This window comes from Lontra canadensis, unplaced genomic scaffold (genome assembly GCF_010015895.1).
Source record: "Lontra canadensis isolate GAN:19392208 unplaced genomic scaffold, GSC_riverotter_1.0 scaffold100, whole genome shotgun sequence".
Classification (NCBI taxonomy): domain Eukaryota; kingdom Metazoa; phylum Chordata; class Mammalia; order Carnivora; family Mustelidae; genus Lontra; species Lontra canadensis.
This window is the reverse complement of record NW_022631094.1, coordinates 5,056,526-5,082,293: the sequence shown is the minus strand read 5'-3', so window position 1 is coordinate 5,082,293 and position 25,768 is coordinate 5,056,526. Positions and strand designations below refer to the sequence as shown.

The 25,768-nt window shown below is 36.9% G+C and overlaps 1 protein-coding gene across 16 annotated transcripts in view; it reads left to right on the top strand.

The window, feature by feature from the left end:
- The window catches only part of PARD3 (par-3 family cell polarity regulator), a 649,759-nt gene that overhangs the window by 350,440 nt on the left and 273,551 nt on the right, over nucleotides 1-25,768 (top strand). For 15 of the 16 annotated variants that reach the window (XM_032837827.1, XM_032837840.1, XM_032837831.1 and 12 more), the window contains exons 6-7: nucleotides 13,407-13,498; nucleotides 15,752-15,835. In XM_032837827.1, the coding sequence (XP_032693718.1) occupies nucleotides 13,407-13,498; nucleotides 15,752-15,835 (176 nt within the window). The remainder of the gene's footprint in view (nucleotides 1-13,406; nucleotides 13,499-15,751; nucleotides 15,836-25,768) is intronic. The other variant, XM_032837836.1, reaches the window with a different exon arrangement.

Below are 25,768 nucleotides of genomic sequence, written 5' to 3'. Positions count from 1 at the left end.
TGAAATTATATTAATATCTGACGGCCTACCCTAAAGGATACTTATAGCCACGCGCCCCCCGGCCAGTCCCCTGTAATTCGGTTTTTACAAAGAATTCTCTTATGTAAAGGTGATTTTCACAGTGATGGAGAACAGAGACAAAGGGGTGTGGCCAGATGAGGAGTGGGTTTCACATTTTAAGGCCAAGACGTGGCCAGAGCTAGAGAATTGGAGCCTGCTGATACAGATCCTGGAATCAGGCAGCCAGGGATTGCAGAGAGAAGGAAGAATCAGATGGAAGAGCCATGAGACTTATTTTAGAAATTGCCTAATGACAGATTCAGGGTTTTGAATAGGAAATAGTATTTGGTATTCAAAAGATTTCTCAAATACGGGGGAAGAAAGGTAGCTCTGGCCCTTGAAAAGCTAATCTGAATAACAAAGGCTGAGCTGACTTTACAGGAAAAGTGTGAAAGCCTTCTGAATGTACTTCCCTGTTCTTCGTCTTTGTCTGAAGCTGCTGCACATTGTTCAGGGGCATACACATGTCTGCGCTCTAGAGTCCTGGTATTAAATGGATAGGTGTTGTGGCTTTTAGAAAGACACTTACTGTCGAATGTTTTAACATTTATCTGTTGTTAGTTACAAAGTCTGTTTCTTACTAACGGAAACAGGTGAACTTTTTTCGGAGGGAACATTCCTATTGCGAGTAGCCCAGATCAACCTGCTCTATCATTTGGAGCACAGGTCAGTGGACAACTTGATCCTCTTTTACCAGAATGTTCCAAGAGTAAAACATAAAACAGTTTCTATCCCTGAGTATGACCTAAATAAATATTTCAAACCTTTTATTTTTGTAACTGAAAGTAGTGTCGGTTGTGTTTTATATTTTTTAGTTGTCCTACATATCATTTATTCCATCATTTTATACTAAAAATTGTAATGAGGCTCTTTTTTCTGAAGGCATCTCTTTCTGGTAAATATTGATAAGGCCGTCTTTCATATAAAATGAGCTGAAGTTTTTTAGTCCATTTGCAAATCATGAATTCCAGATTTAATTATATCCCAAGGGAACAACCTGAGGAAACCAAAAGTACTGATATAATTGGATCAAATTGTGTAATCAAAAGCAAATGATATGGTTATTAAATCTAATGAAATGATCTCCCAGCATTTAATTCATTTCTCTGATTCAAGAAATTTTAGTAATAAGTGAATGTGTTGAAATGGACATCCTAGGCAGTCACTGCTCCTAAACAGATCTTTTCCTCTAGACCGTTTTTTTGGTTGGAAATATTTCTGAAGGCTACACCTTAAAGCAGAGGGTTGATATCTTTTGGGACATGGGTGAGAGGAAAGGTGATGGGAAGTGAAGTATGGGTCCTTATGAAAGGCAGAGGGAAAGCAGTGAGAGGAGAAAATTGCTGTTGAAAAGTACTGTTCCTTTGTATCACCACCTTCATTTCACATGAAGTGAACACGGACCGTAAATCGGTCATCTAGATGACATCTAAAGGAGTAATATTACTAGTCTGTAAAGATTTTGTTAAAATTCTTGGAAAAGATAAGCTCCTGATAAATAAATGATTGAAATGAATAGCAAATCTACAAATCTACCTACGTGAGTGTTTCACAAAAACGGTGATATATGCAGTCTCCTTAGTAATACTGAATTCAACCTAGAATGACAGCAAGGCTTCTTGTTGATCAGATTAACTAAGGGGTACACGCGCGTGTGTGTGTTGTATCTGTCTGTCTGTATCAAAGTAACCAGTCAGGAATTGAGAAGGGATAAAATTTTACCCTGTTTACAAGCTACCTAGTTAGTCTGCTACAGTTGCATGGACGGTGATGGAGGATGAGAGTCCTGGATCAGAGATGAAAGATTTTATTACTGTTAGCAGAGCCAGCAGCGTGAGCATCAGCGTATTTGGTTCAGTTCCTCTTATCCCCAAACCCGTGCAAATGTCACCAATGGCCCAGATATAAGGTCTTCATGCTGTGTGGGTTATGTTATAGAAGTTATGGTACCGCTCTTGGGAGGGAGATACTACCTGTATTCTCAAGACTTGCAGATACGCCAGAGTCTGAAGGAGAATTGTCTTCCAGTGCAGACCATAAAAGTTGTGAAATGGACAGTTTAATATCAGTCTGGTAGAAATATCTATTGATTTGGTCTTTTCAGAAAATAAGTGAGCACTAAGCTCTTTAAAATGATCATGTCATTTGAAGCATTCTGTTTTAGACTGCTTTCAAAGAACATAATCCTAAATATTGAAATGTTTTTATTTAGAAACCTGTGATGACTGGAGTTGAAAAGTATCCTGTGATGAGTGACTTGATGGAAATGAAATCTTTTGAAAATGTTTTCTGTACAATTTGAAATGAAATACTTCAGGTGAAACATTCATATTTTATTGCGATTCCTATGTAAGCAAAGAACACGTGTAAGATTTCAAAACACTAGAAAGAAATACCAAATGTAAGGTGGAAAAGCTGGGACTCATCTCAATCAGTGCATTGTTTTGGAGCGCATGACGTACTTCAATCATTACAACCAAACTTTTGTATAGGATAGAAGAAAGACTTATTTTCAAAATCAAATGATATTTTATAAATCAAGATTTAGTTTTACTTAATGTACAGGGAAGTGTTAGTACTTAATCATTCATGAGGCAGTGTTCCAGGTAATTGGCATTAATGAACTCCTGTGATTCTCATAGGAATTCAGTAGACAGTACTCTTCCCAGCCTGTGAGTAACTGAGGCACAGAGAAGTTACATAATTTGTCAGGATCATGCAGAATCCATGTTTCTAACCACCAGACTAAAGTGCTATACCAAATATAACACATGATAATACTTTAGATGAGTGTATTTCTTTAATATCTTAATTTTTGTTTGGCATTTTTATCACATTCTGGGTATTAGAGACAGTGCTATAATGCATAGCTAATTAGTTTTATTAATGTTAATCTCTAATGTTATTATAAGCTGTTGAGCCATGATCTAAAATTGCGCATTCAGACTTATCGTCATTGCTATGTACTTTGTGTCAAACATATAAGCAGTTTCATTTTGTTTAAGAGAATACATTCTCTCGATCCCCAGGAAATCTACTGACTAGTTTTTGCTTCATTGAATTCAACTAGAAAATTGAGTGAAAGTACTTTTTTTAAGCTACTTACTTTATCCAAGCTATTTACTGGTTTCAAGTAAGTTAATGACTACATTTCATTTGTGAAATTGTAATAATTGCATCGGGAAGTAATAAACCAGTACACATTCTAATGCATGTTTACGTGTGTGGATTTTGTTACAGGACCCATGTGTTACTCTTTACTTGCTTACTAGCAATTTAAAATAATATAAAACTTTGGGGACTGTTATGTTTTCTTAATAAGCCCTTCAAAATTATTAATGGTGAAATATGTGTTTATCATCTAGGAAAGCAGGATAAAAAATATATATGTTGGTCCCTATGGAAAGTCCTCTTAGGTGTTTGTGGACCACAGGACTCAGTGATGAACTTGCCTTACTGTGACTCTTCCTTACTAATCTCCATTCTTTCTTTGATTCTGTTTAATTGAAATTTCTCCTAATTATTTAATTTATTTTATATGGTATGTTAGGAAGTCTTTTTCTCATCTTAATCTTTTCTCCCATTTGGAATGCTACACCCCGAAAATGGTTTTTAAAAATCTCTGCTTCGTTTTTAAGACTGATTAAATGTGATATGTATCAATGAATAATCCCATGTTTGTACCTTTTTATAATGTTCTGTTTGATTTTTAAGCCCTTGATTCTTTGCAAAGTCACTTTTCAGAGAAATTATAATACAGTGATACTATGTAATAAAAATAGTTTATAAAAGTATGGTAAGATTTTAAAAAATTAATAAAAATAGCCTTTATTGTAAGAAGATTTTATGCTCATGATAAAAATACTTATTTCTATAAAGACACAATAAAAATCACTTGTAATCTTGCCACCCAAATATAACCACAAGTAAAATTTCCTGATGTTCATTCTTTCTATGTTTCTCTTAAAATGACAGCCCCGCCTCCATTTTAATAGTAAGTCTCACTCCATATGAAAGTTCATTTATTATATGTTCAGAATTTAAGTTTTTCTCCAACATAAATTTTATTATATTTTCTCTTTTCACACATCCTGGCTCTGACACTAACTAGTTGGCTAGGATCACATGCATTACTTACTAGCTTTGGTCACTCTTCCTTGAGTAAAATGGAGTGAAAAAACATGGCAAAACTCAAGACCATGGGCCTTTTTGATGCTGTTTTCAAAATTCCAGCTCAGCCACTGCAGGGAACGGTGAAATCTTTTCTAAGCTTAATTTCTCATGATGAGAATTCCTACTTTGTTGTGAGGATTAAATGACAGAGTGTATATGCAGTTGGTGTTGTGTTTTAGATGTTTAGTAAAATTGGTTCTTTCTCTTTTCTCTAAAAACTTTACTTTTATATGTAAGGCACTTTGCAGGTAGTGGTATCCTTGAGTCCGTCATAGCTTCCCAGACAGATCAGGTTATTTCCTTTCTTCCAGTTAGGAATGTAGGGCATGGTGACATGAATAAGGACATGGCTGAGGTGGGTCTCGTGCCCAGCTCTGTCCTTCAGTGCACCACTGCACATCTGGGCATGCCCAGTACATTTCTAGACATAATATCTCATACAGTGTTTAGTAAACCTTATTGACAAATACTTTGTGTGTCAGCAATACACCTCTGTTATCCAAACCGCATTGTGAATGGATCACTGGGAACTTGTCATGTGGTTATGTTGCTAAATACGTTTGGAAAAAAGTTTCACACATAATTCATTAAAAATCTCATATGTTCTGGGGGCACCTGGGTGGCTCAGTTGTTTAAGTGTCTGATTCTTGATTTTGCCTCAGGTCAGGGTCCTGGGTCTCAGGGTCATGGGGTCAAGCCCCGTGTAGGGCTCTGCACTTAGCACCAAGTTTGCTTGAGATTCTCTCTCTTTCTCTCCTGCTACCCCTCTCCCTGCTTGCATACTTACACACTCTCTAAAATAAATCTTTAAAATAAAATCCTATTGTTTTGCTGAGGATTAAACTGAGGTTGTATCGAAGACAAAAGCAGTAGATTCTCTACTAAATGGCACATCGTAGGTCTTCAGTATATATATTAGCAATTATCATTTTTATTTTTGTTATATATTATAAAATTTGCAGGTCTCTTGCCTCTTTAAGAAGTGATTTGCATTGATCACTAGCAAGAAATATGTTTCAATTTTTTGTTTATTGATCTAAATGAAAGTTTATTTTTAAATTATTTTAGTTCCCATCAAATATTAATTTTGGAATCCTTTTTAAGCCAAGGAGAAAATGTTTTTTGACTGAAAATAGTTGTGTGTAAATATTTTTAAACATATGGTATTTTAGTGCACCACTGAATAAGATGTCTTTTTTTACTTACCCAGGTATTATTTACTTCACCCCCAAAATAAAACATTTTAAAATGTCACCTCGATAAGGTCTAGAAAGTTCTTAGAAAGGCAGAATGGTCAGATGACAAAATCCATACATTTCAACAATCCATAAATGCATAAATTAGGAATGTTCAGAAGAAAACAATTGGGTATTCTTCTCATACTCAAGGCCCCTATGAAACCAGATTGATAAGGCTGCCTGGCCATTCGTGTGTGGTGGGGGGGCTGGACACCTCATGTGAAGCATGGCTTCAGTATTTTCAAAGTGGTGATAGATACTTTGGTCATCTGTTTGGCATAAATACGGAGAGGAGTGAGGCGGCTGATGCCGGGTGAGATGCAGGATTAGTTACTGAATTCAGTGTTCTTAGTAAGGATTAATATGTAAAGCTTCTTTTGTGTATCAGGGGGGCACAGGAAAAAATGGAAGAATTAAGTGAAGGAAGAGATTCTAGTATATGATTGGATCTTGGACCAGATGTCTTCTGGTATGATTCCTCCATGCCCTGAAATTCTAATAATTATGAGGAACCAACTTACATTTTGGAACTTAATTTTGAGATTCCACTCTGCATGTAACAGGTGCAAAGATACATACTTTTTGTTGTTCTCTGTAGTGAGATAGCGTTCATAAATCAGCACCATCTGTTCTCCTTCTAAAGACTCTTCTCTTGCCTTGGGTTGTGTGGAGTCATGTTGTGTATGTTCCAAGACAGGAAATGTTTCATTTCTGTGGTAAATGAAAATTTCATGGGCTGTATTAAAGACTGTGTTTGCCATTCCATTTGATCAGTATTAGCTTGAGCTGGGAATGTTTGGAATCCTGTTGGGGGGGATGAAGCTCACATTTAATATTCAACATCACAAGTACTGAATCATTCCTAATATAAGCCCCAATTATTTGGTGTTGAGCTCTGGGTTCTGTGGTGTACAGTTCATGTTATAATGAGCTGCACTGCATTTAAAAGTATAACGGTTATTAATTTCCCAATACAGTACAAGAAAATACTTCTAAGAGGTCTTATTGTCTAGTATTGTCTATCCTTCAAGGATTTGAATTAGGTTTTTTTTTTTCATAAATGTTTTAACTCAAGTGGAATATAAAGACCATGAAGTAAAATTATATTGCACATTTCCTGATTGTACTTGTTTAGAAGGTTACCACTATACACTTACCATTCTCAGTTGAGAAGGCCTCCTCCTCTAGATGTTTTCAATTGTTTTCCACATGTGATGGGAAATTACTTTTCCCTGGTGATTTGGCCAATTAATCAAGTCATGGCAACATTAACACAAAAGCCTTCTGGAATCCTATTTGTGATACTTAGGGGATTTGGAAAGAGATTCCCCTTGGAATTATTTTTCTCCGAATGTGATCCCCCCCAAAAGTGATTTAATTCATGCTGTGAACATCCAAATAAATATTTTTGGGGGAAGATGGCGTAGCTTGTTAGTAGTTAACATGTTTCTCATTAAGTTTGGAAGGTCTTGGAGGTACTCTAAAAAGTGTGAAAAAGACTTTTACTTAAACATTTTTGTAGCAATATATTGAACCATTAAAATTATTTTATTGTTAAGAATAATGAAAACACTTGAAAAATATCATAAATTTAACAAGATACCAGAACTTCCATTTCCTTTTGCATTTCCTAAACATAAAGATCAAAGATGGGTGTGCAGGAAATTTTAAGGAGGCAAAAACTAATTTTTTATAAAATGTTTTTAAAATGATAAATTATTTCTTAACATTATAGGCATTTTTTCAAGTAATAACTTCACAATATTTAATTCCTTGGAGCTTAGAGTTTAAATATAGATGTACAGGTGGTTGGTTTCTAGATAAAGTTTTATTGTGTTCCTATAAAGCAGAATGTGTGCTTTTCATTTCCTTGCTTTTATAAGCAAACCAGTTACAGATTTGTCCTCTTATTTCATACAGTGATTGATAGAGGCAGCATTCAGTTTTTAAGTGTTCTAATTACAGATCCTTTTCTTCTTTGCAATGATATCTAATGTTTTTGGATATATATATATATTATTTTTTTTTAAATCTGTGACTATAGAAAAGATATTCATTACTCAAGCAAGAAAAAATATAACTAGGTAAGTTTCGAAATTAAAAAGGTAATTAGGAGTTTAGCCAAATTTAGTTTTCTTAATCAGTTCGTGTGAGTGCATGTGATTTCAGAATGTGTCATCCCTTGGTTCTGTAAGGGCTTTTTAAGTTGAGCGTTAGCCTTGGTAGTATTCATATTATGGAAGAGAATAAGATTGCTTTTTCCTAGAAGCAAAGAACAAATAAATTCATATGTCTTTATCCCTACTTGTCTAATACACATTTCTAACCTGATCTAAAACTCATCGTCCTCACCCAAGCTTATCATATACTCATTTTCTCTTACTTTTTTCTCCTTTGACTAGAATTCTTCCATCTTTTTAAAAACTTACTTAGATCCATATAATATGGTAGACAAAGGGTTAACAAAATCTTTCCCCTCTTCCACATGAGAGTTTAAGCTTTGGTTATTTTTTGGCTCTCTTTTTCTGAAAACCTGGTAAAAAGCTTCCATCCACTATATTTGTATGGTACAAGTGACCTCTGAATAGTAAATTGCGTATGAGCTCAAAAAACGAAGTATGTGACAAGCAGCTCTGCCTGTGGTGTTTTGAGGCGCCTGCTTCTGTGAGGCATGAGGGAGGCTTTGAAGCCAGAGGAGCCCTCACAGCCTGCTGACGTGAGTCCTTTCCTGCACCTGAGCTGGGACACCCAGGAATTGCTCTGGGACAGTTATACAGCCTGCTTCTTCCAAGGATGCTGCCTTGCTGGCAGGTTGGGTTTCCAGCCTTAGGTTCTTCGGGCATTTCAAATATGTAGTCAGAATAAAAATACTACTAGATGGCTTTTAATGAAAAAAAATGAGCACTCTGTTCTGCTCTTCCTGACTCTTCCAGTCCCTCTTCCCCGAGGGAGTATTTATGGATATATTTATTCTGGTACTTACTTCCATGTTTCTAAATAAAATGTTAGGTTGCTCTTTCCTGGTTACTGGTTATTGACATCTGTTGACTTGCCACTGTGGAAGATGAAGGTTTTTTTCTTTTCTGCCACTTTTACTTGCCATCTTCCCATTTCCTTGCTCTTGTCACATCAGAAGTCTAAGTGAGATCAGTACCCAGTGCCACATTAGATGGCGGTTTGTGGCTCACTGCATGACCAGGTAGGTCATTAATTAATTAACTCTGATTAATTTTTTTCCCCCTTACACATTTTCCTTTGCTGTTCTGGAGTCAATTGCTTTGACCTTTTAAAAAATCTATTCTGTTTTATCTGTGTATTTCTGAAACTTTCCCCCACATTCTCTAACAGGTCTATCAGAATATTTCCCAAATGTTCAAAAATATCAGACCAGTTATTAATTTCTTTTTTACTCAGGGAGATAGACTTTCCAGACTCCTCTGTTCTGTTGTTCTAATCTGACTTGGCTGCTGCTTCTCTGAGCTGTCTTTTCACTTTGTTCTAGGACTTTCCTTGGGTTCTGTCCATTGCTTTATTGAATTTCTTGGATTTTGCTGGAGCACATCCAAAAATAGCTTAATATGAAAAGATCCATGGGAAGTAAAGACTTCGCATATCTAAAGAATTTTTTTTTTTTTCAGCTTTCGTACTTGATTTTTCTTTGGTTGGTTGGTTGAACACAGAAATCCCCACTGAAAAATTTGGTTTAATATAGAAGGTATGACTCTGTTGTCTAGTAGAATTTAATGTTACTTTAAAAGGCATTGTTATGATAGAGCATTTTGTTACTGATACTCCTAGTCTTCATTTGCTAGCAGTCAAACAAATGCTACCATTTGGCAGTGCTTAGATTAATCTCTGTTGTTGAGAGATAATTCTCCATTGTTCTCTTCCATTTTTTATGTCTTGAGAGCAGAAGCCTTTGTTGTGGAGTATCCCTGCAAGGATGTATGTACAGCAAACAGCCTTGGAAGATAGATATAGTGTGTCCTGCCACAGCAGTGGGCAGACACGCTTTTGCCTGTGTAAGGTACTTGGGTTCCCTCAGCTTAGATTTATTCTGTGTGCACCAGCGTTCCTGGTGCATTCCTTACTTTGTAAGAATTTTAGCTGGAGAAATGTGCATAGCCAAGGATGATACTTTGGCTATTGCTGTAATAAACAGTCCTTTGTCTCTGACCCAGGGGTCTCGTTTTTTTCCTCTAGCATCCATGAAGCTATACAGGCTAAGTTCGGGATAAAATCGTAGGTTCTTCATAGTTTTTTTTTTTTTTTTTTTAAAGATTTTATTTATTTGTCAGAGAGAGAGAGCGAGCGAGCACATGAGTGCACAAGCAGGGGAGCTACAGACAGAGGGAAAAGCAGGCTCCCCACGGAGCAAGGAGCCAGATACTGGACTCTATCTCAGGTCTCTGATCCTGACCTGAGCCAAGGGCAGATGCTTAACAGACTGAGCCACCCAGGCATCCCTCTTCATAGTTCTTGGCATTTCTTTTTCCTCTGAAAATTTCCTCGACCAGTAACCCATAGTATTTTCCTCCTTGTGCCATTTATTTGACTGTATACAGCATTTAGTTGTTTGCACTTTTTAATGAGTATTCTCATTTCAAAGACATTTTACAATGAAGGTACTTTGTATATAGCAAAACGCAACAAATATCAGGTTTTTGGAAGGTTTCTAAAATGTAGATTTTATATTTAATTGAGTAGATAATATGCTTAATATTAGTAGGTAGGTAATATGCTTAATATTAAGTTGTCTCGTAAGGCACAAAGTATGAAAGGATGAATATATTCTCTTAAAATATAATGGTGTAACACTACCTTAAATCGTTTATTTGCAGTATGTTTCATATGTCATGTATTTCTCTTTTCAGTACCAGCTAACATTTACTGGGCAATTACTATGTGTCAGGCACCATGTTATACTTGTTTTACAGGTTACCTTATCCCTCTCAGTAGTCCTAAGAAGATGTTTTTATTGTTTGTATTTTACAAAAGAAGGGATAGAAAAGAAGGGGTATATAACTTGCCTAAGGATATAAAATTGGCAAATGGTAGAGTTGGTACTCACACCCAAGGCCATTTGATTCTTGAACCTGAGCTCTCATATAAAATGCTATAAAATGGAGAGAAGGGAAAAGATAAAAAAGTGTGTTTTCTAGGGTGCCTGGTTGGCTCAGTGGGTTAAAGCTTCTGCCTTTGGCTCAGGTCATGTTTCCAGGGTCCTGGGATCGAGCCCCACATTGGGCTCTCTGCTCAGCAGGGAGCCTGCTTACCCCTCTCTCTCTGCCTGCCTCTCTGCCTACTTGGATCTCTCTCTGTCAAATAAATAAATAAAATATTTTTTTAAAAAGTGTATTTTCTCATCTGGAAGTTTTTAATAGTGTGTAGTTTAAATTAGTATTTTAGGCCTTTGTTATTGATTTGACATAAATAAAAGCCAAGTTCCGTTTTCTGCGTCTGTAATGGAATTCAGTATATAAGTTGTGCTAAAAGTAACCAGGTTCAGTCACAGCTTTTTAAAAGTACAAAACAACAAAGTAAAGTGACACAGGAGCCGATATTTACCCATCCAAAAGTTGGGAAATTTTCAGTTGTGGTTCCCACAGCAATTGCATCTCCGCCTCAGGGCAGTGAATGTTGTGATCTAAACTGAACACCATATGCAGCTGCATGAAATAATATTCTACATGCTCTTGGGGGCCTGATAATGGCCACTGTGGGAACAATGAATGTGTAAATTATCAGTTACTCTTTTATCACTGTAGTTTGGGGCATTTCATTTATGTGGCTGTTTCATAGTACAACTTAGGTGTTTTGCTGATAGTACATCATGGTGGCATTTCAGTGGTGCTTAAATTATTAATGAATCCTGAAATGAAATGTTTTTAACTTGAAAGATTATTTTTATGTTTTCCATCTGATTTATAAACAATCTCTGTGGCTCTCCTCCCTACCCCCACTGCCAATGGGAAAGCATAATTTTAAGAGTTCTTGTTTACATTTAAAGTGTGGTTCTTAGGCAGGTTCAAGATGCTGGTTAACCTTTGAAATGTATTGTGTGCTTGTGCTTAAAAGAGATAGATGACTAAGAAGTGCATATTAGAGCCTCTTAAATCATAGGATCATCAATCTTCAAGTACCTTCACTTCATGCACTGCACCGCCATTGAAGACACATGGAACCTATCTACAACTCATAGAAAAACTTGGTGCGTTCACCTTCTTATTTTGGTGGATTCTCAGAGGTATTGTCAGTTGGGTGTTCCCAGTTGCTCTGTTGACTTAATATTGCTTGAAGAATTTAAAATACTGTTTTAACAGTGCGCTGAACCTATGACCTTTGCTTATCATTTTGTTGATTGATGTCTTTGTTGATGGCATATAAATTTCTGCTATGAATCTCTCAAATACATGATTAAAAATACAAAATTTTTCTTCTTAGGGGCACCGGGGTGGCTCAGTTGTTAAGCATCTGCCTTTGGCTCAGGTCCTGGGATCAAGCCCTACGTCAGGCTCCCTGCTCAGTGGGGGAAGCCCTCTTCTCCCTCTTCCCACTCCCACCTGCTTGGGTTCCTGCTTTCACTGTCTCTCTCTGTCAAATAAATAAATAAAATCTTTAAAATTTTTTTTCTTTTTAAAGAAGACTTTTTCTTTAAAAGTTTTAAAACTTTTCTTTTCTGCAGTTTAATAAATTCACATAGAAAATCACTATTACCAAATTTATATAGTAGAAAGGGATGGACCTAACAAATTTCATGTTTATATAAGTTATATGTATAAACTTCCAAGAAACAGATTAAATAAATTTTATTTATGTGTATTTGGAAACTTCTTACCCCAAAGATTTCTTGGGATGATTTTGTTTTTATTAGCAAAATATATGGAATATCTGCTGGGTACCAGGCACTAAAGGATCCAAGATGAAGACACTGAGCAACTATGATTAGAGATTTCAAGTCTTTTCTAAATATTCTAATTTGGTTAAAAAGGCCTTTGATATCAGTCATTCATGTTTATCATTATTCAAATTATCCTGAAAGGCCAACCTAACTGTGAACTCCTTAATGAAAAGACAGTGACCAAGGTTATAAAATGAGGGATATTGTTGAGTGGCCATTTCATTTCTTTTTAGGCGCCGTCTCATTTATTCCACACACACCTTTTGCAGGACCAGCATACTTACCCGGTTTCTACAACATGTTGGAACATAATGTTTTACAAAATTCTACCTTCGTTAAAGATACAAAAGTGGGGGTCGATTATTTTGTTCTTTGTGCCCGTCCCTATGCTTCAAGCTTCATAATAGAAGTAAACAAGTGGTTCTTTATGGCTAAGATCTTAATGCCTTCAGAGATACTTCTGAATAACCAGTCAACTGGCTTAGGGTGTCTTTATGTGAAATTTCAGGGGATGAAGGATTTGAGTCTAGGGTGGTACTTCCTGCACACTCATTTTGACGAGCTGATTTAGAGGGAGCATTGATTTAGGAAGAACATTGAAGATTTTGATAGTTATTAAGGTTTTTAATGGTCTCAACTGTTGGGGTTAGTAAAAATTTTAAACATGTATTGCCTGTGCCCTGTACATTTATTTATTAACATAACATCGTAGTAATGTATAATTATTCCTGAAAACATACACTGAAAAGTGAAATAAAAATGATAAAGTTCCCATAAGTAGAAGTTCTTTCCTTATTGCAGTGGTGTCTTGTCTACCTCCTGGATATACTAACTCAGGGAACTGTGGCTCTAAAATACAGCTTGGCATATACACATACCTATCTTATCATTAACACTGATATTCCCTAGAGGAAGGACCTAGTTAACACGATCAGAATGCCTACCAAACTCCAGTTTTATCCAGTTTCCTTTCACATGATGGAAGTAAAGCTAACACGGAGTATACTTCTCTTCTTTGTGCTGTGTGTCTCTAGGATGAGGATGGGACAGAAGAAGATCACAGTCGCGTTGAACCCGTTGGACATGCTGACACTGGTTTGGAGAACATACCCAGCTTTTCTCTGGAGTAAGTTACGGATGGTTTTAACTAATTTTGTAATATACGTGTAGCATCACTAATAGCAACAAGTATTCCAAAAAGCATATAGCTTGCGGAATGTTTGTGATTAGTTAAAAACATGCCTTGCATTGGTTTGTTTTCCAAAGAGCATCTTTCATCTATTGCATTAAGTATGTAATGTAAGAAGTATAGCATGGAAATTCCCATGGACCTGTCCTGGTTTCATGCCTTGGCAAATACTATTAAATGATAATACGAAATAGTATTTGATTGAAAATGTTTGTCATGTTAACAGCATTGTAACTGTTTTCAAATTGCTTTTTATGTCCGTGTTTTGGTCATTTGTTTGTTCTTTAGCTTGCTAAGTTAAAAAAAAAAGTTTAGATATACTTTCTTGAAAAACCAGTTGGAGCATGTAAGCATTAGTCATTGTAGTATATATTCTTTCGATTTGAGGAAATGGAATTTCTCAAGATCTCTTTTGAAGAATAAGAGTCATAGGTTAGGGCTTTAAATGTGACTTCAGGTATAAAAGGACAAGGAAAACATTATTATTATCACAACTTTACAATTATCTTATGTATTGACATGTTTAAGTGGAAAGTGTTCTCAGGACTTCTTCCCTTGGTAGGTTAGACCGGGGAGGGCAATCATTCTGAAGTTCTGTTTGACTTTGGGTAAAGTTGAAGGAACCTAGATAATCGGCATTTCAGCTCTTAATTCTGCCTTTCCTTGGTCTTCCAAGGGAACTTTCTCAGTGAGATTAAACAAGGTCTAGAATCAGGGGATGTTTAGATAGACAGCAACCAGTAATCTCTATTAGAGTTAAGAAGTACTTGCCATGTCCTAGTTCTTTTCAGAAAGAATGTGGAATAAAATAAATTTATTAAAGTTACCATTACTATTTTCAGTTGACAAACTAATCCTTGAATAGATGTTCAAATGTTATGTAACAGTATCTAAAATAAGAAGTTGTGAAATTCTATGAAAATACAAAAATTAATTCGTTTAAATAGTATTACTTCTGTAAATATTTTGGCAGTTTGGCAGAATTTTAATTTTTTCCTAGTTAACATATGTGATTACATCTATGCACATATTCTTAATTCTGTTTTGATTTGTTTGATATCACTGTCTTTATTTTTCTTTTAGTCTTTGTATTCGATAACGAGGACAATTAATAGTATCTAGGATAACTTTAGGTTTTTATTTAAGAAATACAATTGAAGGACTGGCATTTCCATTATATAAGAACTAAACTGAGATCTTTGTCAAATCCATTGGTAATCATAGTTGTCCAGGTTGCTTCTACTAGATATTTAATTGAAATACTATTTTTAAACATTGATTGTCAGATAAGACCTGCTTAGATTTCTGTGCACTACACACACACACACACACACACACACACACACACACACACAGAGAAACCTATGAAGAAAATGAAATCTCATTGAAAAGGTTTAGAAAATTTACATTCTCCAAATTATACCAGTTTTCATTAAACTCAGGCTTAATAGTAAAGTGCTTTCATTATGTAATGGAAGTAACTTCATGTTACTTATATCTCTCTTCATGACTTTAAAGTTTGGTTACAAACACTTAGAGAAATTATTTGATTTTAGCAGGTATCTACTGGCTTTGAGGAATGAGTTTCATTCCCGGCATTGTGGGACACTTCCGGAAGCTTAGGACTTGGCACTATTGTGGAATAATGTGGGCAGGAAGGATCGCTGGATCACATCTGGCCTGTCCCCAGTGGAGGCAAAACACACTGGATTATTGGAAGGATTGATAATGTGACCTAGGCAGGAGCACTTTGTAAATTTTAAAGTGCTGTGCAGCCAAAAGCCCTTTTATTCATTTACTCTTCCTTGTCCTTGAAATAAATACCGGGACGGAACATTTTCAGTGGAAGTCTAGAGCTCTGACTCACAAAATGTGTACTTGTATTACACATACAAGAGTGTGGTCTGAGAGAAAGGGTTCTGTGTCATTTTAATGTCATTGTTTCTGCTGCTTGCTCTCTCTCCATGCCGTCAGACTAGTGTGCAGGTATGTACTGTTTACTGTCGCTCTCATCCTCACGCTTATGTTCCAGAATGTGTATGTGTATGCGTGTGCGCTTGGTGAGATTTTCGTTGTGTTCTCTTCTGTTGTTTATTGTGTGTCTGTTGTAGCAGGTTGTTTTGTTTTGTTTTCGGTTTTGGTTTGTTTACAGTACATGTTCATGCTCCCTCATTCATCATTGTCTCACAGTGATATGGTAAAGCTCGTACGAGTCCCCAACGATGGAGGGCCTCTGGGAATCCATGTAGTGCCTTTCAGTGCTCGAGGCGGCAGGTAACGTATCCTGGAGGTTTTTAATTGAATCCTAATGTTGAGTGTTTTATCTTCATTTATGCCCATCTACAGAGTGGTGTTGATTTAGCCTATGCTTAATAGGAACATTTTCATTTGGGGCCAACTGCTCCTTCATTCAGATGTATACATCATAATCACAGAAAGCACTTACGCTGATGAAGAAATCAAGCATTTAAATTATTCTAATAATGTTATTGGTCATCACACATCCCTGCAAACATTTCACTTCGCTGTGTATTGATGAATCACTTTAGAGTCACAACTCCAGCTGAATTTGCAAAATTAAGGGAGAGCTTAAAGCAGTTTTCTGGAAAAACTTATCCAATAAAAATGATCTGAGTAACTTAGGTAATGATGCATTTAAAATTCATTTTTAGGTTTAATTAGTTCTTAAATTTTTGTTAAGATTTTTATGATTATGTGTGAAAGTTTTAAAACCTAAATAAGCTATTGATTTATTTCCTATCATGTGGTCTGTGGCTCCTTCTCTTCAACCTCTGCACACTCAAATGTCAGAGTTTTGTATCATTAATTACTTCATTACTTTTTAGAATGCATATCTTTAAAAACTTCAAATGTCGTATGAATTACTTTTACTCTGGTGCTGCGTTCTGTGAAAAAAGTATTATCGGATTTATTAAAAATTTTTGTTTTAATATCTTTAAATACTGTGAATTGATTTTGTGACTCATGGTTGACGGGCATCTGTCAACAACCCGTGAAGTGTTCACATCCTTGCCCTGGAGAAATGAGCTGTTCAGGGGCTGAGGTTTACTTGTATCCTCTCTTAAAACCCCATCCAATAGTTACCCAGTGAAATATACTTACGAACTATTTGGCTTCTTATTTCGACCTTCTTTCTTCTATTGTTGCCATTATTACAATTTTTTTAAACTTCCTTTACACTGGGAGAAGGAAGAGGAAAGCTGGAAAGTGGCCTTAGACCAGGGACTGAGGATGTGAAACACAGTTTACACAATTGCCAGTGAATTATAAGTGTCTAGTATGTTGTCAGGTGGGCTGTCAGTGATTAGTGTGTAATTAAATTATTTAATTTTTTAAATTGAGTATTTGATCAATTGTACTACTTCCTGGTAAACACTTATAATGGTGATGACTCTAGGTTTCACCTCTTTGGCGAAGCACCTACTTTATGAGATGGCTGGAAGCTGAAACTTTGATTTACCTAGAACTCTGCTGAAGTACGAGACTTGACAGTTAGTGTCCTATAACAAGCTGTGAAATTCACCTTGAATTTTGAGGTGGCGTTGTATTCACAGGGCTGTGACTGCTTTCCCTTTTTTCCTTCTTCTCTTCTTTGTTTATTTTTAAACTCCGGAGAAGCATTGAAATTTCTTCAAGGTGCTTTCATGTAAACATGCTTAGTTCTTTTTCAAAAATGGCCTTTGCCTTTATTTCCTTTAAAGGATACAATTTTAAATGATCTCAAAAGTTAAGTCTTTTTTCATTTTATTTCATGAGTAGAAAAAAATGATATGGTAAAGCGCATGGATTATAGCTTCCAAATATTAGTGTACATTTATCTCCCTGTGGGATATAACTTTTCACAAATGAGATTTAATTGTGTATACACCGGCTCTGAACCAGTGTTTCGTTTTTTTGTTATTATTGAAGTATAATTGATGTACAATATTATATTAGTTTCAGATGTTCAACATAGTGATTTGACATTTGTATATATTATGAAATGATCACTGTAGTAGGTCTAGTTACCATCTGTCACCATACAAAGTTAATAATATTATTATTTGTATTCCCCGTGCTGCACATTATATCCCCATGAATTATTTACTTTGTAACTGGAAGTTTGCTTCTCTTGATCCCCTTCACCCAGTTTACCCACCCCGCCAAACTCCCTCTCCTGTGGCAGCCACCAGTCTGTTTTCTATGAGTCTGGTTTTGCTTTGTTTTGTTTGCTCATCTGTTTTGTGTTTGAGATTCCACATAAAAGTGAAATCATGTGCCATTTGTCTTTCCTTGTTTGACTCATTTCACTTAGCTTAATAGCTTCAGGGTCTATCCATGCTATCACAGATGGCGAGATTTCATCCTTTTTTATGGCTGAGTGGTATTCTGTTGTAGATATACCGCATATTTATCCAGTCATCTAGGGATGGACGCTTAAGTAACTTCCATGTCTTGGCTATTGTAAACAATGCTGTAATGAACATGGGGTGTCTGTATCTTTTCCAGTTAGTGTTTTGTTTTCTTTGGTTAAATACCCAGAAGTGGATTTGCTGGATTGTCTGATAGTTCTATTTGTAATTTCTTGAGAAACCTCTGCACTGTTTTCCATAGTGGTGGCACTAATCATTCCTGCCAACAGTGAATGAAGGTTTCCTTTTCTCCACGTCCTCAAGAATACTTGTTATTTTAGTGTGTATGTGTATGTGTGTGAGGGGGAAATTGATAATAGTAATTCTGACAAGGCTAAGGGGATCTTGCTGTGGTCTTGATTCCCATTTCCCTGATGATTAGTGATGTCAAGCATCTTTTCATATGCCTGTTGGCCTATCTGTATGTCTTCTTTGGAAAAGAGGTCTACTCAGATCTTCTGCTCATTTTTTCTTTCTTTCTTTCTTTTTTTTTTTTTTTAGATTTTATTTTATTTTTTATTTGACAGAGAGAGAGAGAGACAGTGAGAGAGGGAACACAAGCAGGGGGAGTGGGAGAGGGAGAACTAGGCTTCCCGCAGAAGCAGAGAGCCAGATGTGGCGCTTGATCCCAGGACCCCAGGATCATGACCTTAGTCAAAGGCAGATGCTTAACAATTCAGCCACCCAGGCGCCCCTCTTCTGTCCATTTTTATTTTCTATTATTTATTTATTTTTTTGCTTTTGGGTAGTGTGATATTACTAGCTGCTTTTATAATGTATGAATCTCAAATATTATCTCCTATTTAGTACATTGTCTTTTCATTTTGTTGATAGTTTCCTTCACTTACAAAAAATGTGTTCATTGGATATACTCCCATTTGTTTTTTTTTGTTGTTGTTGTTGTTTGTTTGTTTTGTTTTTAAAAGATGTACTTATTTTAGAGAGAAAGAGAGAGAAAATCCTCAAGCAGACTCCCTGCTGAGACAGGAGCTCAATGCAGGGCTCCATCGCAGGACCCTGAGATCATGACCTGAGCTGAAATTAAGAGTCAGATGCTCAGCTCACTGTGTCACCCAGGCACCCCACCCATTTATTTATTTTTGCTTTTATCTTCTTGCCTGTAAAGTCAGATCCAGAAAAAGTTATCTCACCAAGACCGGTATCAAGGAACTTAATCACCTGTGTTTTCTTCTTGGATTTTTATGGCTTCAGGTCTTACATTCAAATCTTTAATCCACTTTTAGTTAAATTTTGCATATACTTTAAGACAGTGGTCTGGTTTCATTCTTTTCATTCTTTTGCATGTAGCTGTCCAGGTTTCCCAACACCATTTGTTGATGAGACTGTCTTTGCCCCTTAACTGACTGTGCCACCCAGGCACCCCTATCTTTAACTTTTGATATTTATTTACAACATGTCTTGGTGTTGATCTTTCTGGATCATCTCATTTGGGACTTTCTGTGCTTCTTGGATCTGGATATCTTTTTCCTTCTCCAGGTTAGGGAAATTTTCAGCCATTAATTCTTCAAATAGGTTTTCCACCCCCTTCTTTCTCTCTTCTCCTTCTGGGACTTGTATAATGTGAATGGAATATGTTTGATATTTTCCCACAGATCCTTAAATCTACCCCCATTGAAATAATTTGTTTATCTTTTTCTGTTCTGTTTGGGTGATTTCCCCTTCCCTGACTTTCAGGTCACTGATTCATTTTTCTGTGTCATCTAGCCTCCTTTTGATTCCATCTAGTGTATTTTTCACAGCAGTTACTCTATTCTTTTGGTTTGTGACTTGCGGTTGGTACTTTCTTATATATATATATTTTTAAAGATTTTATTTATTTATTTGACAGAGAAAGATCACAAGTAGACAGAGAGGCAGGCAGAGAGAGAGAGGGAAGCAGGCTCCCTGCTGAGCAGAAAGCCCGATGCGGTACTCGATTCTAGGACCCTGAGATCATGACCTGAGCCGAAGGCAGAGGCTTAACCCACTGAGCCAGCCAGGCGCCCGGTACTTTCTTATATTTTTCTGTCTCCTTGTTGAAGTTCTTGGTATGTTCATCCATTTTTTTCTGACTTTCGTTAGCATCTTTATGACCATTACTTTGACATTTTTCTTGGATAAATTACTTCTGTTTCATTAAGGCTTTTTTCTGGGATTTTATTTAGTTACTTCATTTGGAACATACATGTTCCTCTGTTTCCTCATTTTACTCGACTCTCTATTTTTGTGTATTTTGCAGCAGCTATATCTCCCTGTCTCGAGGAGTGGTTCTGTTTAGGAGATGAACCTTAACATTTAACCTTACCCTTTTTCTTGGTTTTCTCTTGCCCAGTTGTATCAGTTCTGTGGCGTCAAAAAACCCAATCCTCCCCACCCCTACCGGTGCCTGGCACTCACAGGTTATGCCCTGTGTGCACTACACATGGCTGTCCAACTAAGGCAGGGTTGCATGAGCAGCTAAGGGCAGAAGGCATGGTTCTACTCACCTGCTGCACCTGGAGGTGCTGGCAGTGGGGAGAAGGGGTTGCTTTCCCATAGCTGTTAGCTAGCTAGAGTGAGGAACAAAAAATGGCACCCACAACACTATCACTAGCAATGTAGAAGTAACCTGTAAAAATGGCACCTGCCAGCATTCTGTCCCTGGAGAGAATACCAAGAGACTTCTACCCCTCCGGTAGATCCTTTAAGTTTAGCAAGTGAAATTCCTTCATTTGTGGTCTAGACTTTTTTCATACTGCTGTTTTTTGAGCTGGGTCCAATGTGTGAGCTCCCTAAGAGGGAAATCTTTATTCTTGATAGCCCTGTGGTTCTCCTTAATGTAATTCCCGTTGGCTTTCAAAGCCAGACATTTTGGGGGCTCCTCCCTCTGGTTCAGGCCCAGAGAGTTGTGCGTTATCTAATGTGGAGTACAAACCCCTTGCTCCTCAGGAAGAAGCTGTGTGTATGTATTGATTTATATATGCATATATCTATTTATATTTGTGTTAATGTTTCAAGTTTTTCCCAATTGTGGGTCACTGTGTTGGGGGATCTTGGCAAGAGCTCATGTCTTTGTGGTCTTTTCATCCTTTCTTATGGAGTAGCTGTTCAGCTGGTTCTCAAGTTCTTTTCCGGTGGGACAGTTCCATATGCAGCTGTATGTGTGTTGTATCTGTAGGGGGACATAAGTTCAGGACACTGCCCTCTTGATCCACTTTCTGCCCTCCCACTTAAATGAGACTTAACCGGTATTTCAATTACAAGCATGTCATTTTCTGTCATTTATTACACATTTCCTCCCTCAATGTGAAAGGATATTAGGATAAAATAAATAGATGAAAAGCCTAGAGCAAAAGGAGAATAAGATAGAAAAGTAAATGCAGTATAGATTAATTCAGTGGAAGCAATTTCACAGAATCCATCAGACACTGGTTACCATGGTGTTTAGAGATACAGAACACATTCAAGTAGGCAAGTATCCCTTTGCAGAACTACAAGTTGTTTTATAACTGAGTCATTTTTAATCCCTGTTGATTTGGCATTTAAAGAAGAAAATCTTGTGTAGCTTTCTTATATAAGCGACAAGGTGATTAAGAAAATCAGATTCTTTATAAAATCTTTTTAGGCATTTCCAGTTTTCATATTGGGAAACAACAGAAATTTTTTTTTTTCTCAATATTTGTATTGCATTTTTAAGCTTCCGCATGGATTCAAGAGTCATGGTTCTTCAGAGTTAGGTTGTCATTGGGAGAGAAAAAAATAGGCAGGCTGCTCAGAATCACAGACGTCAATCTTGTGGAGTCAGACACGCTCATGGTCCTTGTTCTCAGAAATGCTTATAGGCAGATTCTTCTCATTCAAACAGAAACCTTCCCAAGTATTTACCGTGTGACGATTCCCGTGTTAGGTGCTAGGAAACAAAGATGAACAGGACATAGTCTTTCTCTAGAGATCTGCAGTCAAGATGCAGTGATGGCCAAGAAATCACACAATTATAATTATGTGATAAATGTTGATGGATAATAGGTACTCTGTGAGTTGATAGAAGATGAATTGTCTAAATTATGTAACTGAAGCTGGCCTGTTGCCGAAGATGATTTTAAATGTGATGACAGCTTATAAAGGGAGCTGCATCAGCTCCGTGGTGGCTGCAAGGGCAAATTAAGCAATGGAGTATAGCAGAAAGGAAGAAATTAAGTGGAACTCGTGAAGAAATTGCATATATATCTAGTGGGAATAAAAGAATACATATTCATGGGATGTAAGTTGAAATTTCCAAGAATAACTTCTCTTGTACAAAATTCCAATCATACTTGGGCTTTCTCAATTTTGGAGATATGACTAATTGAATAACACTCACTGAATACTTATTTTTGTAAAAGTGACCCATATATGTCAGGATTGCTTTTTGATTTGGATTTCAAAGTCAAAAAGTCTAAGGAACAATGTGGGATGTGAATTATATATCATAAAGAGAAGACACACAATGCAGGACATCTCGAATACAAATATAATTCAGAAAAATAGGCAGAAATGTGAAGTCAGTGTTAGAGAAATTCTTAAAGCCACTTAAGTATTATTATGGCCTGAGGGATAATGAAATTTTTTGAATAAGAATCTTGCTGAGCCTACTTAAAAAGACTATTTTGTGGAGGAAAGTCGGATGGTCTTTTTTGATTGGAGGCATCAGCGACAGCTGACATATGGCAGCTCATTCCCCAACCACTGCCTCACTACCTAGACACAGAGACAGCAGACACCTGGAAAAGACAGTGTTATCTTCCCCTTGTTGCGGTTTCTTTTTAAAAATTTTTTTTTTAAGATTTTATTTATTTATTTATTTGACACAGAGAGAAAGAGCACAAGCAGGAGGAGTGGTAGGCAGAGGGAGAGGGAGAAGCAGGCTCCCCAAGGAGCAAGGAGCCTGATGCGGGGCTCGATGCCAGGATTCTGGGATCATGACCTGAGCTGAAGGCAGTCACTTAACCAACTGAGCCACCCAGGTGCCCCTAAGTTGTTTTTGTTTGTTTGTTTTTTGTTTTTTTGTTTTTAATTCCAGTTAACATACAGTGTAATATTAGTTTTAAATGTATAACATAGTGATTGATCACTTCCATACATCACCTTGGGGCTCATCACAGCAAGTGGGTCCTTCATTCCCATCAGCTGTTAACCCCATTCCCAACCCATCTGCTTTCTGGGAACCATCAGTTTGTTCCCTGTAGTTAGAGTCTGTTTCCTTGTTTGCCTCTCCTCTTCTGCTGTGTTTTTTCTTTTCTCTTTGCACATTTGTTTTCTCTCTTAAATTCCACATATAAGTGAAATCATATGGCATTTATTTGTCTTTCTCTGACTGACTTACTTTGCTTAGCATTATACTCTCTAGTTCCATCCATGTCATTGCAAATGGCAAGATCTCATTCTTTTTTTTATGTCTGAGTAATATTCCATTGTGTTTGTATACATGTATGTATGTATATATATACATATGTATGTGTGTTTATATATATATAAATGTGATAGATATATCTATATCTATATCTATCGATATACCTATATCGATAGATATATCTATATCACATTTTCTTTATCCATTCATCAATTGATGGACACTTCCACAATTCGGCTATTGTAGATAATGCTGCTACAAATATTGAGATGCATAAATCCCTTTTAATTAGTATTTTTGTATTCCTTGGGTAAATACCTACTAGTGTAATTGTTGGATCATAAGATAGTTCTGGTTTTAACCTTCTGAGGAACCTTCAAACTGTTTTCCAGAGTAGAATGCACCAGTTTGCAGTCCCACCAATGAATGCGGGAAAGTTCCCCTTCTCCACCACTTTGATGGTACCTGTTGTTTCTTGGGTTGTTGATTTTAGTCATTCTGACAGGTGTGAGGTGATATCTCATTATAGTTTTGAATAGATTTTCCCTGATAAGTGGTGTTGAACATCTTTTCATGTTTCTGTTGGCAATCTGGATGTATTCTTTGGAAAAATGTCTGTTCATATCTTCTGCCCATTTTTAATTGGATTATTATTTTTTGGGGTGTTGAATTTTATAATTTCTTTATATATTTTGGAACCTAACCCTTTATCATATATGTCATTTGCAAATATCTTCTCCTATTCCATAGGTTGCCGTGTAGTTTTATTGATTATTTCCTTTGCTGTGATGCTGTTTTACTCTAGTCATCATCTTGTATTTCTTTTTTTTTTATTTTATTTTTTTTCAGTGTTCCAAAATTCATTGTTTATGCATCACACCCAGTGCTCCATGCAATACATGCCCTCCTTAATGCCCACCACCAGGCTCATCCCCCCACCCCCCTCCCTTCCAAAACCCTCAGTTTGTTGCTCAGAGTCCACAGTCTCTCATGGTTCATCTTCCCCTCTGATTTCCCCCAACTCGCTTCTTATGTCCAGCTCCCAGTGTCTTCCATGTTATTCCTTATGCTCCACAAGTAAGTGAAACAATATGATAATTGACTCTCTCTGCTTGACTTATTTCACTCAACATAATCTCCTCCAGTCCCGTCCATGTTGATACAAAAGTTGGATATTCATCGTTTCTGATGGAGGCATAATACTCCATAGTATATATGGACCACATCTTCCTTATCCATTCGTCCGTTGAAGGGCATCTTGGTTCTTTCCACAGTTTGGCGACTGGGGCCATTGCCGCTGTGAACATTGAGGTACAGATGGCCCTTCTTTTCACTACATCTATACCTTTGGGGTAAATACCCAGTAGTGCAATAGCAGGGTCATAGGGAAGCTCTATTTTTAATTTCTTAAGGAAACTCCACACTGTTTTCCAAAGTGGTTGCACCACTTGCATTCCCACCAACAGTGTAATAGGGTTCCCCTTTCTCCACATCCTCTCCAACACTGTTTACTGTTTTGTTAATTTTAGCCATTCTAACTGGCATAAGGTGGTATCTCAATGTGGTTTTGATTTAAATCTCCCTGCGAAAATGAACTTTTGGGACTTCATCAAGGTCAAAAGCTTCTGCACAGCAAAGGAAACAGTCAACAAAACAAAGAGGCAACCCACGGAATGGGAGAAGATATTCGCAAATGACACTACAGACAAAGGGCTGATATCCAAGGTCTATAAAGAACCCCTCAAACTCAACACACAAAAAACAGATAATCACATTAAAAAATGGGCAGAAGACATGAACAGACACATCTTGTATTTCAAAAATAAAGTTACCTGATTCCCATCCAGAAGTCTTTATTCACAGTTTCATTACCTTGAAATTTTCACTTCATACATATAATTTGATTTCCTCCTAATGTAAATGTCAAACATACCCTTCTTATTTACATCACAAATGCTACGGGGAGGTTATGCCAAATAATTGTCATTTCCTTTGGTAGAGAAACTATGTTTTATTTTTTATATTCCTAGGACTTAACCCATAGGTATTGCTCAGTAAAACTTACAAAGTTGGGGTGCCTGGGTGGCTCAGTGGGTTAAAGCCTCTGCCTTTGGCTCAGGTTGTGATCCTGGGGTCCTGGGATTGAGCCCGCATTGGGCTCCCTGCTCAGTGGGAACATTGCTTTTCCCTCTCTCTCTGCCTGCCTCTCTGCCTTCTTGTGATCTGTCAGATAAATAAATAAAAAATCTTAAAAAAAAAAAAAAAGTGTGTGGGCACCTGGGTGGCTCCGTTGTTAAGCGTCTGCGTTTGGCTTGGGTCATGATCCCAAGTTCCTGGGATCGAGCCTCTGCATGGGGCTCCCTGCTCAGCGGGAAGCCTGCTTCTCCCTCTCCCACTCCCCCTGCTTGTGTTCCCTCTCTCAGTGAG